Source organism: Glandiceps talaboti, chromosome 7 (genome assembly GCF_964340395.1).
Source record: "Glandiceps talaboti chromosome 7, keGlaTala1.1, whole genome shotgun sequence".
Taxonomy (NCBI): Eukaryota; Metazoa; Hemichordata; class Enteropneusta; family Spengelidae; genus Glandiceps; species Glandiceps talaboti.
This window is the reverse complement of record NC_135555.1, coordinates 9,114,833-9,133,452: the sequence shown is the minus strand read 5'-3', so window position 1 is coordinate 9,133,452 and position 18,620 is coordinate 9,114,833. Positions and strand designations below refer to the sequence as shown.

Sequence of the window (18,620 nt, the reverse complement as noted above, 5' to 3'; positions counted from 1 at the left end):
ATTAAGTGATGATGTGGATATGATTTCATGTTACAGATACTGACACTCAGTGTGTTAACAATCCATGCAACAATGGTGGACGTTGTGAACCGATTGTAGGATCCTGTAATTCCTACACCTGTGTCTGTGCTAGTTGCTATACTGGAGATACATGTGATGTCTGTAAGTAGACTTCTATTTCCACTTCTATGCTAATTCTTGTTAAATCCTATTCAGCAACTGGACAAGGGTGCTACCAACAAAAAACACCTACATATGTCTACTAGGTATATTGTATATTACTATTCTATAATCTAAATGTCATAGTACTGGTGTTAAAGATGTGAACGAGTTCATTTACTTCGAATGGCCTCCTTGAATTCATGTAATTTAGTTCTATAGTGTCGGGTAGTTCATTGCAGTTCTTTAGTGTCCTGTAGCTTGGAAAAAACTAAATATATACTAGTCACAGCTTTATCCATGTGTGTAATGCTGAAAATGTTGGCTGCTAGTTTTCTAAGTTTACATAGCATTTAGATAATGTGGGGGAGGTGTAGAGAAAAAACAACAACACTGTCTCACCATTAGGCCTAAAAAAATATTGTTTGGTTCCGGTTACCCTACCCCACCTAGTTTTCCACTGCCGACCCTTAACTTTTTTTTATGTATTTGAGAAGAAAAAAATAAAATCACAAAAATTGTGAAGTTTCAAGAAAAATAGTGGAGGTGGAAACTGACATCAATAAAAAGACAATATAAAGCTATCCTTCCAATCTGTAATGGCTGTACATCTGATAGGAAGAAATAAACAACACAGAGACCATTTGGAAAAGAATGGAAAATCTGAACTAGACACTCACACATGAAAAAGACGTAAAATAAAATAAAAAATCTAACTACTTCACCTTTTCTAAAATTGAGTGTAATCGGAACCACAGTTTTTTTATTAGGCCTTAACATACGTGAACACAACATGACAGCTGAAAACAATTCTTGAAATTTAAAGCATCAGTGACACAGAAGAGACCAACAACACGGCATTTCTCAGATATCGATTAAATGTAATCACATAGCAAACTTTTAATTTGTGTCATCATAGAAGTTTCATATAATTGTACCTAGGGGTAATTTTATACTGTTACTGTTATACAAATGACCTTTTCTCCTACACATCAATACTCACCTGTTAGGACTATACAATAGGCTATTGCTCACGTTTGGGTGGATGAAACGATTTTTCAATGGGTGATGGCAAGTAAAAAGCAATAGTCTATTGTACAGTTCTCACAGATGAGTATGAGTCGCTGAGGAAATCTTTTTACTTAATAGGAAGTGTTGACACAAGAAAAAATATACACCTCAGGATTTTAAATGAGTAGTCTTTAGTGACCCCAACAGTAACTTTTTTAACAAAAGTGGATAAGATAACAAAGCACAACATATTGTGTACTTCTATTATTATGTTTCATCTCATATCTGTGTCATGCCAGTTTATGGACTTTGGTTAAATATAGTTTTATTTGTTTGTTGAAGATGCACACCAGAGCATACTCCCAAATACATACATCAAATAATTTTCATGTGTTTTATATGTTCTTAATTTATGTGTTTGATTTATTTTCACATTCTCCAAATTAATCAGTAATACAGTCTCAGTGTGACGTCAATCCATGTGGAAATGGTGCAGCATGTTTACCAGTTGCAAATTCTTGTGATGCATATGTATGCAGCTGTGTAGGCTGCTTCCAAGGTCCAACGTGCACATCTGGTAAGGAGAAATTGCAGTTGTTTAACATAATGGTAAATAAGTGACATTTTGATATTTGTAAGTTGATATCATGGCAAGGTAAAGTTGCGAAAACATAAGAATTCACTTCAAAATATTGTCACTGTGAGTTTTGTTTTGAATTATTAGGATACCATAGAGACAGCTTATCAGTCTTTTATGATTAACAAGTCCAGAGCGCACTTCTTTCTGGAAAACATTTTTAAATGCCCAGCTTGCAGGTCAAACTGGCCACAAGGTTTCTTATATTCCCACTGCAGTCCAGTAATCTTCTTTCATCTTAATCATAGTGCACCGAACCAAAGAACAATTTTGTTAAATTGAAATGTATATGTCATAAGAATTTTTTTTTTAAAGTATACTTTGGCAGCAAGGTTGTACTTCAAAGATTGTATTAAGATGATTTGGTCAGATAAAGAATTTATAAACAACGTTAATTACACTCGACACACCCTAACAGAAAGTGTGGTATGGTACAAATCACAAAAATAGATACTGGATAAATTTTAGAGTGCAACATATAAATGCATTGTTTCCTGTATTCATATTTTAGCCATGTTAAAAGTTACTTTTTTTCACTAAGAGGGTAGTAGAAAAATGCTATTTTGTCTATTGTAATGGATGTCAGGGACATTTTCTTTGTACAGCACTGAGATAGTATAGTATATGTCATCGGTTTGGAAGAATCACATATATGACCAAAAATGGTTGTGATATTTTTTCAGTACAAAAATACAAATCTAGAAAGCAGAGCAGCTGTAAATGGATTCTTTGGCATTATTATTTTTCTGCCAAAAACAATGTATTTGTAAATATGTGATGCACATAGCAAATATATATATTAACAAGGACATGTTTTTTTCATGCTTGACTACAGTCATGGTAAGTCCATGCCAAACCACCAGTGACCCATGTAATAATGGTTTTTGCCAGCTAGAGCCAGGGTCTTGTAATGCATATCGGTGTATCTGCACGGATGCTTGTTATACTGGACCACATTGTGACCACCGTAAGTATTATTTCAGAGTCTATCCTTTCAACTGTAATGTTCAATCAAGTAGGTGGTATTATCATGATATATGTCAGAAAAACCCTTCCATTGTTAAAAGGGGCAGTGGGCCAACTGTTAATATCAATAATTTAATTATCAAACTCTTCTGGTACCATATAGAAGCTATCCGTGTGCTCTGGTTTCTCAGTCTCTCTCCACCATTTATGAATAAACCATACCTTTGAATTTATATAAAATCACCATATATTGATTTACGCAAGTGTATTTTTTTCTCTGATCCTGATGTCAGTGTTACTTTTTTGGGTGCACCCAAACGAAGTACCTCATTGAAAAGTTAGCCTAACCGCTATGCCATCGATGTATCAGTTATACTCTTTCTGATACTGTATACAATGTATGAATGATCTAGAAAAGTAACATCTGTCCCATGCCCCTTTAGTATCAGTTGTGAATAATAGTACACTTCTTGTTTTTCATTCATGAACTGAAAATATAATCATCATCCTCTTATATTTACAGTAAGCTCAGTAAAGCTAGACAGTGAATGTTTACGCAAAGGCTCGAAATATGAATGTTGAGCAATTGAACACCATATGTGTACACTTAGTGAATTAGCTGTTAATAGCTAAAAAGATGCACCTGGACTCAGAAAATTACACTCGACAATAATACTACATCTTTAATCTTTATTAAACATAAAATTAGACAAAAATAACTTCACTTTATCGAAGATAAAAGTCTTTGCATATGTGACTCCAGTTCCAAATTCTTTTGTCACACCGTATGTCTTGTTGGAATTGTATTCCAAAATTTCACTGTACATCATAGTTGCAGATATGTTAGACTTATTTTTTTTCCCCCATTGATGGGCAAACATGACATATGGAACATAAGAGTGTATCCTCTTTGGACTAATGTTCAGGTTTTTACTTACTGGGTCAATTTTATTGTATTTAGTTATACAGAATCAATGTCAAATTAATCCATGTCAAAATGGAGGAGCGTGTTTTGAAGTACAAGGATCTTGCACTGCCTTTACTTGTGAATGTCCTGGATGTTGGAGAGGACCTACTTGTGAAATTAGTAAGTATTATCATTACTAATAGTAGTAGTAGTAGTAGTATGGTCGTAGTAACCATAGAAGTAGTAGTACCGTGGTAGTAGTTGTACCGGTAGTGTAGTAGTAGTAATAGTAGTGTAGTAGACTAAGTAGTAATCTAATCTAATCTAATCTAATCTAATTTTCTTATAAAGTACATTCCATAAAACTATCACAATGCGCTTTACAAAGCACAGAAAAACGGGTACAAAGCAGACAGAGGAATTCTACATTCACTGTTAGTGGCTCAAAATAAAATATGGGGTCAGGAATATGCCTGAAGTTGTGAAAAATTATGTTCATAATTATTGATGTATGGTAAGATACTTTAATATAACAAACATTGTAACTATATAATTGGTGCTTAGTTTTATTGATAAAATATTATTCGAAATTGAAGATGCCATGAGCCATAGAGAAATAATGAAAGCGCTTGTTCCTCTGCGATAATGAAATTGGTCAGTTGTGTAATTTATGTTGAGTCTAAGAAATTGTCTATCAAGTTTGTTGAGTATGAACAAGACTGAATCGGACATCAATGAAGCATGAATATGTTAAAGTTTAATTGACAAATCCTAATTTGTGATTTTCTTTCCCATCAGTCTATGTACCATGTCAAAATAAAATGTGCCTTTATAATGTAATACTGACAGTGTGTGTTCTTATTTTGTGATTTTTATCAACAGCTTCTACCACAGCCTGTGCTGTTAATCCATGCATGAATGGTGGTATTTGTACAGCATTAGCAGATTCTTGTACTGCCTATATGTGCCAGTGTACTGGATGTTATGATGGACCACACTGTGATCATGGTAATTATTATATAGTGGTTCAAAATTTGTACTCATTGAATCACTTATATAAGTCATTCCTGTTCATAGTAAAATGATCAGCAATCCAACAAATTTTCAGTTGTTCATTTGACTTTGTTGAAACTCCAACCACTGTTAGAAAGAAAAAAAGAGTCACCATACAATATTTAAAAATAAGTTTAAATTGTCAAATATCAAACATCAAAATGGTCCAACTTAGTAACTCCAAGGCAAAAATTAGATTATGATTTTAGAAATATGTGTTAAGAACTTTTACGTTAATCTTGATTATTTGCAGTTCATGAGTCATTGACTGTGTGTTCCAATTATTTAATCACTTTTGTCACTTTAATTTTATACAGTGGTGAACACAATGTGTGAAACTATTAACCCTTGCCAAAACCAAGGTGTTTGCATCCCTGACTATACCTCCTGTAATGGTTTTACTTGTCACTGTGGGGGATGTTGGACTGGTACCAATTGTGGTCAATGTAAGTTCTTGGTATTACTACATTTAGATAATTACATATTACAGATTAAATGCATTTAATTTAATGTCTGATTTTTATTTATCACATTTGCTTTTAAATAGAAAGCCAAATTTCAGTTCATAAATATTGGTATTACTACATTTAGATAATTACATATCACAGATTAAATGCATTTAATTTAGTGTTTGATTTTTATTTATCACATTTGCTTTTAAATAGAAAGCCAAATTTCAGTTCGTAAATAGAATGTAATAATAATTATTGCTTAATGTAAAATGCTCCTTTGAAATACAAGACTTAAAAGTTTCACTGGGTTACTTTACTCATTTGGTCTCAGTTAAATCAATATGAACCAAATTTAAACTGTAAAATATACTATCACATTGTTTTTTATTGTTATTAGCATACTCTCATTAGTATAATTCTAAAAAAAATGGTGTGAACATTTAAAGTGTCCACGTGGATGAGGATTAGGTATCTTATATTTTGTTTTTTTTTAATTTGTGAAACAATTTTATCATGGCTTCCTACTTGAAAAATCAACATTAACAAAGTCTGTTTGTAACTCAATACATTGCAAAGATTAATGAAATGTGTAAAATCTTTATTATATATGTACAACATAAACTTTTTACACTGTTTTTTAGCTTTCTGCAATGTATTGAGTTACAAACACAAACTTTGTCAATGTTGTTTCGCATTGATTTTACAAGTAGGAAGCCATGATAAAATTGTTTTATCAAAATCCAAAATAAATATCCAATCCTCATCCATATGGCTACTTTAAAAAAACTGAATACAAGTATTGAGTATTGAGTGTATGCATGCCAAAATTGAACCACTAGTTTTTCAAGTTGATGTGTGTCCTTCTAAACCAATATTTTTTTTCAATTTTTATGTCTACCAGATTTTTATCCATACATCTTTATGTCTCGGTCTAATAATTAAAACAAATTACTGAGATTATTATAATTGAATTAACAAATAAACCATATTTTCTTGCAACATTTACTAACACAGTGTTAACAAATTATTATCCTTACATCTTGATGTCATTCTTTAACTTAGTACGATCAAACAAATTACTCAGATTGAAAAGATATTAAACAGTTTCATTTTTGTTTCTACAGTTCTACAGAGTCAGTGTCAGCCTAACCCTTGTAACAATGGTGGTACCTGTGTCGCAGATCCAGATGATTGTAATGCATATACCTGTCAATGTCCATCCTGTTATAGGGGACCCACTTGTCAGTTTTGTGAGTATGATAAACTTGGATTATGTTATCAAAACATGTTACAAATTTGCTAAAACTATATAAAATAAAGCAAATTTAACTCCAAATGCAAAGTTGAACCATTTGTCTGTAATCTTGTACATTTCTGCAGACACACACTTTTCAGATAAATACAGTGACTGCTTAAGTTTTAAAATTGCAGATTACATGTAAGAATTGAGAGAAGAAAATTTGCATTTAATTTAATTTATATAATTATATATATATATATATATATATATATATATATATATATATATATATATATATAACTCGGTGAGTGTCAATCTGCTAAGACAGTGCTCTATACCGCAGTGGCAGAGTGCAATAGTTTTGGTAGTACTGGAACTCTTTCTTGGTTGTAACTCGGAGTTTCACACATTGCGCGATCATCAGACAACAGTTGTCTGACGATCGCACTATGCGTGAAACTCCGAGTTACAACCAAGAAAGAGTTCCAGTACTACCAAAACTATATATATATATATATAGTTGATTGTAATGGCTTATTGGTAATATAATTTGCAAATTATTCCTTGACAAGTTACCCCTTCATCCAAAAGTTGAGATTAGTAGTAGTCTGTGAATCTTTCCTTATGCTAGAAATGGTTTATTTGTTCCAACAGTGGTACAGACACAATGCGCTCCAAACCCATGTCAAAACGGGGGACACTGTAGACCTGTTCCTGGTTCATGTAGTGAATATGAATGTGTATGCCCAGGCTGTTTCACTGGTACAAACTGTGAAATAAGTAAGTACTCATACACACACACGCTTTCTATGAAGTACACATTGTGAATTCGGTAAGTCATGCAGAATTCTGTATCATTTGAAGTTTCCGAATCTCATATGCTAGGAGGCCAAACAGTAAACTATTACAATAATCGAGACATGAAGTGACAAAAGCGTGAATAAGTTTCTCAGTGGAATTTTGATCAAGCAAATTCCTGATGTAAGTCAAGTACAGTTACATTTCTATGAAGTACACATACACATGTGCTTTCTATATGTTTCAAAGAAGGGCATTCTCTAAGAATGAAAAAGAAATTTAGAAAAAAATTATGACTTTGTGAAAAACTTAGCAATACTAAATTCAATGTATGCAATTAGAAATGTGTAACATTTACCATAAATATAAAATCATTCAATAATAATACATATAATTATATAGCTTAACTCATACACACATGTTCTCTCAACAACTTGAACAAGTAGAAGCAAGATGCTTGTAATAAAAGCAATATAACAAAGTACCAAGATCTAAAAAAAAATATTGTGAGTTGGCAAGGTAATGTCCGAATGTAATAACGAAAACTTCCACACAAAATTTCCTAATTATCTTCGAAAATATCAGTTGCAAGTGTGAATGAAAAATCAAGCAATCGCAATATTTTTGAAGAGCATTGAATTACTTATTTTTGTATTGACAGTGTCAAATACCCAGTGTGCAAACAACCCATGTGAGAATGGTGGCACATGTACTGCTATAGCTGGTACATGTACTGGATACAAATGTGCATGTTCAAATTGTTATTCTGGTCCTCACTGTGGACATGGTGAGTGTGTCATATTATACTTCATTACAATTTGCATAGGAAATTATTATTGGAACTCTTTAATAAAGGTTATTACATTGAATCCAATTTCTACCGGAGGGAAGGGGGGTATTTATTTGTACACAAAAAAACTACAACTTGGGGAAAAAAGGGTTAAAAAATGAATGCTAAGGGAAGCGAAGGGGGTATTTATATCAAATAAGGTTGGATTGAACAATTTTTAAAAAATGACAATATTATTGATATAAATGGACAGTGGACCTTTGGTGAGTCATTGGTCTTGGGATCAATCGAGATAACATCAAGGGTTTCAGCATAGAAAGATGCTAATCACACCTTGAAAATGAAACAAAACAAATCCAACTCTGAAAATGAGCCTTTTCAACTTTTCGACATTCTTCCCCATCCATGAAATGATCTCTCCCATTCTAAGATGACATGCTATGTTGTTTTCCAAAATCCTTCTTATCCCATTGTTTGGCCGGTCATCGTTACTTAGGAATGGTAAAATAGAAATGAATGCAGCGTTTTCATCTTTCTATTATGAAACTTGTTCATGCAATGGTAGTTATTGTGATATACATGTAGAGGTTTGATATACAAATTCCACATCTTGTCTCTTCTGTAGTGCGTCAGTCTCAGTGTTTAGCATCTCCTTGCCAGAATGGTGGTGTATGTTCTTTGACTGCTGGCTCATGTACTGATCTTGTCTGTCGCTGTCCAAACTGTTTCACCGGTTTCTTCTGTCAAACACGTAAGTAGAATACAGTTGGTAACTTTCTTTTCAGCTTAGAATTCAGAATATCAACATATATGTCAAAATATTTTCAGTTTCAAAGTAAAGAATATTCTTAGAGAATGTAAGACAGTTAAAGGTAAAATTATGCCTTTCCACACCCACAGAGCATTGACTTTAAATTTGCAGTTACAACTTACTATGTACATTTGTAGTTACAAGAGTTATTAATAGTTGTGATACAGATAGGAAATTGGTGTACTCCATATTTGGTTTTTTAGTCCCTAAATTGAAAACTTTAAACTTTGTACATGTATAATATTACTTTCTTTTGTATAAGAACAATTGAAATGTGGCACAATATATAACCCATGTTATTGATTATATCAGCTTGTTAAATATAGCAATAGTTTGACCCTTGGAAATAAAGTTGTTTTGCTGTTACTTTGTTGAGAACCCATTCGCTGTTAAAATTAACACAAAAAATGAGGTGTCACCCTCCTATGTTCAAATAGAAGTCAAAATTAAGTCATTTTAGAATGCAATATGACATGCTGATTACCTCTATATTGGAAAATATAAGTTTGTGAATTTCCATGGTAATATAATGAGCAACACTGAAATAAAACACTTTCTCTATGTGCTACACTCATTTATAGCATTCATATCAAGTGTAAAAGTATACTGATTCAATTGGTTTATCTTAGAGAAGCCCACCATGTGACCTTTCTAATTTGGTCAATTATCAAATGAAAGAGTATACTTTCACAATTGATATGGATGTTATGGGTTGGTTGGTTGGTTGCTTGGTTGGTTGTACAACAATGAATCCCTAAATTTAAACTTTAAGGTATTATTTCCAAGGGCCCACAAATGTTTAAGCTTTCAAATTCAGAAAATTTGGTCCCAGAGGCACAGATATTCCACATTAACAATTCACTAAAAATGTTCTTTTATAGCTCTTAACACTGCCTGTGCTGACAATCCATGTCAAAATGATGGAACATGTATACCCCAGAGTGGATCGTGTACAGCCTACAGTTGTCAATGTTTACCATGTTACAGTGGAGGCCTTTGCCAGTTCTGTGAGTAACTACTATATGCAGTTGGACATATGTGCTGGGACTGAGCATGATTTTAGTAATTGGGTGAAACCTACATGTTTATTAAAACCAATCTAGTAATGATTTACTGTCAGTGAGGATAAATGCCATGAAGCGAAATAACATAATGCCTTCTGTCATTGTTTTCACACAACAAAGTCTTGATTCACCTTGAGGCTGAACATATGACATGCCATGATATAAAACAACTCATACTGCATTTCATAACCTAATTTCTCAACATGTTTTCAAACGATTGATTTATTCAATTATGTGTGAAAGGGAAAGGAACACATTAAAACTTTTGTCAGTAGGAAAGGTGTTAATGTGAAACTTAGTAGTATGGCTTATAAAGGCTAACACCATACAACTTTGGCCCACAAAACCCACATCTGGTCTATAAAGATTATTATAATTCATGTACATGTCAACCTAGTCAAACTTCAGTTATGGTGGCACTTACACTGAAACTGAATAATGTGTATATTGGACTGTTTTTTCTAGATGTCTCAAACCAATGTCAAACCAATCAATGTCTGAATGGTGGAGCATGTGTGGCAACTCCTGGTTCATGCACAGACTTTACTTGTCAATGTTCAAACTGCTTTACTGGTACAAGATGTGAAACTTGTAAGTACATTGTATAATTCAATTATTACATATTCATGATTACTTGCATCAGTGCATGGATAAATTGCCCATTCTGAACAAGTGGTATTTTGCACTATAATGATATTATACCATTACAGTAACTGCATACATGTGCATCTGTACAAATGATATGAAAGTATGACCACATTAACGAGACTAAAAGCACCAAGAGACTCCCTATAAAGTATACATATCACAAACAGTGTGATCAATGCTGACACATACCAATCTAATTTAATGGGCTGATAGTTACATACTTAGCCACGGAGTGAAACATTTCCTGCCCTTTCCATATGAAAAACCTGAAGATTATGCATCAGATAAAAAAGATAAAAATAGTTTTCAAAAGAGCTAAAAAAGTTATAATTTTAAATGTGAACATTTAATGTCACTTACTCAATAAACATGAAACTATATCTGAAAGTGTATTTTTAGTATGTATAATTTGAAAGAGTTTATTTCTATATTGCAGTTGTAGCAAATCCATGTGTCAATGACAGTCCATGTCAGAATAATGGTTTCTGTATACCAGCCCAAGGAAACTGTCAAGGCTATACATGTCAATGTAATCAATGCTTCACAGGATTTCACTGTCAATTCCGTAAGTACTGTTACAATTATAGTAGACTGTCTATGTCACTGATCTGTGACTACGATAGCCGGCACCGAGTGTAGGCAAGAGCTACAAACAATATTTAGCTTTTAATACAGGGAATGTCGATAAGGACCAGTGGCCAGCAAAACCAACTCGCTACTCTGCATTGTTTTGCTAGTAATGTTTTTTTGAAGAATTTGTTTTAACCGGTATATTTCTATCGGTGGGCAGCGTCATGGGTCTCTTTCATAGGTATTACCAATAATGCCACATACTTTTCACATTTGACTAGCTACTTTTAAAATTAGCCATTTACATGTACATCCCTTAGCTTACAGCTAATAGGAGTGTCAACATTGATGAATATATTTATATCCAGTGTACGTCGTCATGTCTGTTGAAACAAAGATTCAGTGACACAGTAATGACTACAAGAAAAATATATACAGCCTTATAAAAGTAATGATGACATTTTAAAATGTTGAACATTCTTATTAAAGTTATGATAAATGACTTGTGTTGAATTATTGAACATTTAGTATACAAAGTGTACATTATCCTGACTAAACCCAGGTGAATATAAAACTGGTGGAAACAGAATTTGAGTCTGAACAATCCAGAATTTGATAACAATCAAGTAGTGTAGATTGAGCATAATTACAAAGCCTTTGTTACCTTGTATAGTAATATTTCAAAATGTTGTTAATTTTGTGTTGTTTTCATGTTTGATATTCAGTGACTCAAAACCAATGTAACCAGCACAACTGTCAAAATAATGGTGTATGCTCACCTGTTGATGGATCATGCAATGAATACACATGTCAGTGTCCTGACTGCTACACTGGAATATTCTGCCAACAAGGTAATACATGAAGTAGTATTGATCACAAGTAACATGATTCTGAATCATTATTTATGTGTGGTATGACTAGGACCTGTATACAATGTTCCATTTGTAAATTTACGGTTATGTCTAATATTAACCAAGAATTGGAAATTTTTCTCCATTCAACATGGTATGTACACATGATTGGAAAATTGATCTAGTAAGGACTCGCATGATATGTGCTCTGAAAAATCTTTGTAGTGACAACTATCAATTGTGCACTGCATCACTACATGTAAGGAAACTGGAAATTAAACTGAAATGTTGAATATGTGATACATTATAAAATCGGAAGAAAGGAATTTTAATAGAGATTTAAAGTGACAACAAAATGAACATAATTTTGTACGACAATAATGATTAAGAATAAATGACAAGAATATTTTATTAGTATCTCCCCATCCTTTAGTCTAATCTTTGTCATGCATACCATTGTAGAAAATTATCTAAAACTGCAAAGAATGAGTGTAGAATATGTGTTTAACTTATTTTTATTTTTGGTGGCCCGCAAATTTCTTCTCATGGTAATATGACGTTTTGGGAGATTTGAACAACTTTGATTTTTAAGGGAAAGTAGTTCCTGAGACAACAATACCTCAATTGACTATTCAGTGAGACTGACTTCTGATAGACTTAGTGTATACTAATAGTCATATTCATATTTTCCGTTTCTGAGTAGCAGCATTCGCAGCCTGCTCACCAAATCCATGCTTAAATGGAGGGGCTTGTGTACAGAGTGGGTCTTCCTGTTCAGACTACACCTGTAACTGTGCGCCATGCTACTCTGGAAGAAACTGTGAAACAGGTTAGTCTTGTCTTTTAATGACATTTGAAATACAACAAAGATATGTATAGCAAACATTACATTGAGAAAAACAGTGAAGATTGAATGAGGCATTCTTGACATAAATTAATGAAGGAAGAGATTGAACTCATTTCAAAGTAGATAATTATATTTTACAACGTAACAGTATCGGTAGTACTGCTTCTACAATCAATAACTTTGAAAACTTGATGATACACAGTTTTTGAGGAAAGGAAAGGAATGAAAGTATACATTTCAACATACAAATTTATTTACACAAGCTTTTAGCTAGTATACATGAAAAGATGTATTTTTTTCATGTGCTGAATCAGATTTACATGTCTATATTAATGATGTGTTACAGTAATGATATTGATTCTAACACATTTTTCACAACAATTGTATTATTGAATATTGCATCATTCTTTTCATATGTACATGTTATATGTTCTGATTTTGTTTTTGGGGGTTCTGTTTTTTTTAAACTTTTGATATTCTTTTATTGCATACCATATCACTTTTTCAAACATTCTTTCCTGTACAGACACGATCTCAATAACAATATTGCTTGACTTCTCATTTCAGGTAGTTGACAATGCTGGCTTTAAAAATGAATGAAAAAAACAACATATATTTGATATATTTCTTACGCTGTTTTACAGGTTCCATTGGAGTTGTGTGGTGTTATGTAATATTGAATATCTTTATAACAAAAGTGTAACTTACAATGATTCTGCCTTACAGGAGGAATAGTTAATAGGATTTGGCAACAAGACAAATTTTAACATACACATACTTCACAAAAACAAATTAATTTACTTACTTGTCTTTCAGATAATTGTTAGATTTTTACACTTTCAACAAATGTCACAATCAGGTCCTTTTTTTGGAACACTTAAGTTGTTATTTTTTGGGGGTTGAATTTAAGATTCATGAAGACTAACGGAAAAGTCTAGTCAAGGTTATTTCTGCTTTTAGTGTACTAATTTGATTAACATTTGTTCAAGACAAAGAAATTGTGGAAAATTACATGTCATCACCAAAGGTTGTCCCATCAATCCAGGCAGGAAATGTCTGAACACATGTCAAGTGTAGTATTGCTTCTTTACAAGATTTCAAAATTGAATGAATTACTGCCATTTCATCACCCAAATCATAATTATGTGAAGTTGATAGCTGCATGTAATCAAAATAAGTGTATTACAGTCAGAAATAAGCCTAACTGGACTTTTCCTTGAAGTTGATAGTGGCATGTAATAAATACAAGTGTACAAAAGTCAGAAATAAGTCTTGACAGGACTTTTCCGTTAATGTTATTGGATGCATATAACACTAAAAGCAAGCCGTGTTATTGTTTTCTCATAGACAGATGTTGCTGAGACTAAAGAGCTGTAAGTAAAAATAGACAGCACATTGGTATGTTCGATATGCATTTGCATATTTAAAAAATCTTGTTTCCTAGGAACTGTTGGTAAAGTGTCAACTTTGAATGTAGAAATACCAAACTGGCAGTTTTAACTACTGATGCAAATGTATCAATTAATGTACTATGTGCCTTGGAAATGAAAAATCATTGTTGATATAACTGTTGAAGAAAACTTCCAATTGTAGTTAATAAAACCAAGAAAACTCGGGGGGTCACTGTATAAATTTTGAAATACAGGCTAAAATGATATCTGATAATCCAATTTAGAATCCAATATGGCCAACGAATTCTGTGTTCATTCTGTGGAAAATAAAGAATAATCAATTTCCTTGAAAACAAGATGGTGGACTCCAGATTTCTTTCCCATATTTCAAAATTACTAACGTTTGGAGAGATTTTTAAAGAATTTTATGTTGATATTTAGGGAATTGAGCCATGAGGTGCATTCTCCTTAATTGATACTTTTCAATGTTTCAAATTTACAGCGTAGTTATATTGATAATCAATGAATTCTTTTCCCTTACTCTTGCTCTTTCCTTGATATGCTACTTCATTATCTTAAAGTCTTTGCTTCATTTGATGTTTCTCAGCTCTCCTCTCTAATCTATAATTTCAATATTTCTTATGCTAAGAATATTTGTGTTGAAGTGATGAAACATAATATTTTGCAAGATTAGCAATTTCGTACAACTGTCTGCAACTTATTCATAGTGGAAAGCATAATTCTAGTAGTTAATATTTTTATAAAAAAACTTAAATAGAAAGAAAACATTTGATATTAGACCAAATTGATAACACTGAGGTAAGTTTGTCAAAATAGTAGTATTGTGCAACCTGGCATTACTAAGTGTTTTGGAATGTTCCTTGCCAGACAATCTTACTAGATGTTCTTGTGATCTTGCGTCAAACTGTTGGAAAGAAAATTTAGGCCTAATCTATAGATGAAATATTAGAAAAAGTTTTAGATTTCAAACAGTGTCTTTTGCTACTAAATGTAGACCTTGCAATAGGGAATATGTCTAGCAACTACTAGAAATACAGTGTAGTATTGAACTAGAGTATTAAATCTTCAATAATTTTGAAAATTGCTCCTTGTGTTCATGCAGTCAAACTTTTGAAGCCTTGTTCTGTTTACAGCTATCATCACCCCATGCGATACTAACCCATGCTTGAATGGCGCAATTTGCACTGTATTGGAAGGCACTTGCAATTTTTACACTTGTTCATGTGTGGGCTGCTATTCTGGAATAAATTGTGAGACACGTAAGTCAACACCATGCACTTGTTGTTCATTTACAGTACTAAATGGGAGAGGTGTGTTTACCAGTGAGCCGAAAATTAATAACTTGTTTGGTTCAATTTCATTTCATGTCACGTGAGCAAATCGTTCAACAAAAGAATATGCAGGTGGCCCATTAGCTCTACAATTAATTAACAAAATCAATGTCTAGTATATCAAATATGATATCCTAATCTCCAAACTTGTAAAATGGGGGGGGGGAGAGAGAGAGAGAGAGAGAGAGAGAGAGAGAGAGAGAGAGAGAGAGAGAGAGAGAGAGAGAGAGAACAATTTTGAGATGATGCTCAAAAAAAAGATTTCTGTAAACTAAAGAGAAAGTATGATTCTCTAACAAAATTTCTGGTTTTTAAAGTTGATGATTTCCCAGACTACAAACTTGTGACAAGAAGATATTTATGTTTTACCTGAGTTCAGCTGCTTTCTAATATCACAAATTTAATCACATTGCTATTACTCACCATTACTGCTACATCACCACCTTATTGTTTTATAAGTTAATTCATAAATCAACATTGGGGATTTCCGAGAGCTAAGAAATCATTGCGAGTTTTTGCATATTCCTGCAGTCGAAACACAATTTTGCTTTATTAACCCACCTATGCATAACTACATTGCTTTAAAGTTGCATAAATGATATAATAGCACACTCACTGTATAAGCTGCTTCTGTACTCTTCTAGCTATTGCTGACCCCTGCATTGCCACACCTTGTCAAAATGGAGCAGTATGTAGTCAACTTCCTAACACTTGTACACAGTATACATGCAGCTGTGTTGGCTGCTATACTGGATTCAACTGTGATATTGGTAAGTTATGCAATCCCCCCCCCCCCCTGCACCTGCATTTCCTGCCTCAGATGGAACTGTGTGTCAGACACTTCTTTTTTATTTGTAATTTCTGCAACTCTCCTTTCTGTCATAACTATCATCAATGTTGTCATCAGTGTCATAGTACATAGAGTATGTGAAACTCATCTAACAATTAAACCATTGTCTTAAATCTTACAGATGTGACATCATAATTCTTGTTTCCTCTCATTATTCCCTTCCTTTTCTTATCTAGGTGTACTGCAGTTTCATACAGAATTGAAATCTCTTTAGAACAAGTCATTAACTCTGACTTTAATACTCTTAATTATGTACCACTTTCTTTTCCTGTACAGTTTTTACACACATGGATGAACTTACCATTTTCATAAAGACCACCATTCTGTTGTAATCATGATAACATATGGGGAATAACTGTACACTAACTCTTTGTGTCTTTATAATATGTTTTACCACTGTGTGTCCTCCTCCTCCTCCTATCATAGCACAAGCTAATCCCTGTCTCACTCAACCATGTCAAAATGGTGGTACATGCAATCAAGTGCCAGGCTCCTGCCATGACTACACATGTACATGTCCACAGTGTTTTGGTGGCCTTGCCTGCAGAATTGGTATGTACTCCTCAATGGGGTTTGGTTCAAAGTATAAGTTTTTAATAGAATCACATGTTGGTATGACTCTTCTGTGAAGTTTGGTTCAAAAATAAAAGTTTCTGAATCAGAATCAGTTGTTCATATGTACTCTTCCATGGAGTTTGGTTCAAAAATAAAAAGTTACAGAACCTGAATCAGATGATGGCATGTACTCCTCAATTGGGTTTCAAGAATAAAAGTTTCAGAACCTTATCAGAGCAACCTTTTTATATATATATATATAAATCTAATCTAACCATCATGACCTGTCAGAAATATGTCAATCAAACCATAACACTACAATAATGTTAACATTTTGAGATTGAAATCACCACTATTTCATATTGATTTTTTATTTTTTTAATGAAGGAAATATTCTAGGGAAAGGAAAGATAGCTTCAAACGTCAAACTAGATTTTTTCGAGATTATTCCTTTTTTTCAACAGCATATTTTTTTTAATTCAATATTTTATGAGTGTTGCAAAACTATTCATTATATGCAGCATAAAAATGGATCCAGACTATGGCAGAGTCAAATATTTTGGTAGCTCACATCTGATAGACTTGGCGGGACATCACACGCGACCAAATGGCTAATACATAGCAGTTGCAAAACTACATCTTTATCAGGATGGAGGATTTATTTAAACATCTTAAAAATTGTTTCAAGACCCATTTTGGATTATGATTAAAATCTTGTTATGTAAACCAGTTTTTTGGCAGAGCTATAGAAAAAATAGGGCCTGAAAAATGGAATGATTCTCCGTAATCCTTAGTAAGGTAACATTAATGTGATGACCTAGAATGTAAACACGGCCCTTTGAGAAGATGTTCACATGTGAAGATTATAGTTAATGACAGTTTATGAGGATGAACAAATCAAATTAACATTTTAAAATGGTTTCTTTTTCCAAAATAGTTTTGAGCAATCCCTGTGAACCCAACCCATGTCAGTCTAATGGGGTTTGTACCATTCTAAATGGATGTACGTCCTATTCTTGTACATGTCAGTCAGGATACACTGGAGGTCACTGTGAGATAAGTAAGTACATTTGTATGTATTTTTATTATTTATTTACTTAATAATATTCATTTATTTAATAATATGTCGTTTATATACAGATTTCATTTCAATGTAAAGCACTGTATCTCCCAACCTGTTGAAAGATGTCAAACCAACACAATTTAGAGATAAAACACAACATTATCAACAACATACAAAACAGACTTTAAAAAAATCATTTAACAAAGGCATTTCAAATAGCATTTATTGCTGTTACCATAGAAGTATTATTGTACAACTCAACTCATGGAGTAGGTTCTCTTCACATGGTGGTGCTGGTAACGTCATCTCACCGCACAAAGAATTGAAAACCCAATAAGAATTTGCACCCATTTTCTGACCATACGTTGTGTAGCTTCAAAGAAGTCGTACATTTAGCAAACTGTCAGCCGTGATACTTTCTGGGAAAAGTGACAGTAAAATTTCATACAACTGCATTGATTCCAGGTTATAATCTGTGTACCAATGTTAACACTTCAGATAATATTAATAAGTAAATCTTTATCAGCCTTGGGGTCAAAGTCCTATTGAAAATTTTGGTTTACATGTAGGTTTCTGAAGAATTCCAAACCATCATTCAGAAACCT

At 32.9% G+C, this 18,620-nt stretch overlaps 1 protein-coding gene across 11 annotated transcripts in view; it reads left to right on the top strand.

Annotated features, from left to right (window-relative positions):
- The window catches only part of LOC144437266 (uncharacterized), a 183,425-nt gene that overhangs the window by 128,885 nt on the left and 35,920 nt on the right, over nt 1-18,620 (top strand). For all 11 annotated transcript variants that reach the window (XM_078126182.1, XM_078126179.1, XM_078126183.1 and 8 more), the window contains 17 exons: nt 37-162; nt 1,622-1,747; nt 2,643-2,774; nt 3,735-3,860; nt 4,563-4,688; nt 5,051-5,179; nt 6,310-6,435; nt 7,080-7,205; nt 7,885-8,010; nt 8,639-8,764; nt 9,706-9,831; nt 10,354-10,479; nt 10,973-11,101; nt 11,832-11,957; nt 12,661-12,786; nt 16,824-16,949; nt 17,890-18,012. In XM_078126182.1, the coding sequence (XP_077982308.1) occupies nt 37-162; nt 1,622-1,747; nt 2,643-2,774; nt 3,735-3,860; nt 4,563-4,688; nt 5,051-5,179; nt 6,310-6,435; nt 7,080-7,205; nt 7,885-8,010; nt 8,639-8,764; nt 9,706-9,831; nt 10,354-10,479; nt 10,973-11,101; nt 11,832-11,957; nt 12,661-12,786; nt 16,824-16,949; nt 17,890-18,012 (2,151 nt within the window). The remainder of the gene's footprint in view (nt 1-36; nt 163-1,621; nt 1,748-2,642; nt 2,775-3,734; nt 3,861-4,562; nt 4,689-5,050; nt 5,180-6,309; nt 6,436-7,079; nt 7,206-7,884; nt 8,011-8,638; nt 8,765-9,705; nt 9,832-10,353; nt 10,480-10,972; nt 11,102-11,831; nt 11,958-12,660; nt 12,787-16,823; nt 16,950-17,889; nt 18,013-18,620) is intronic.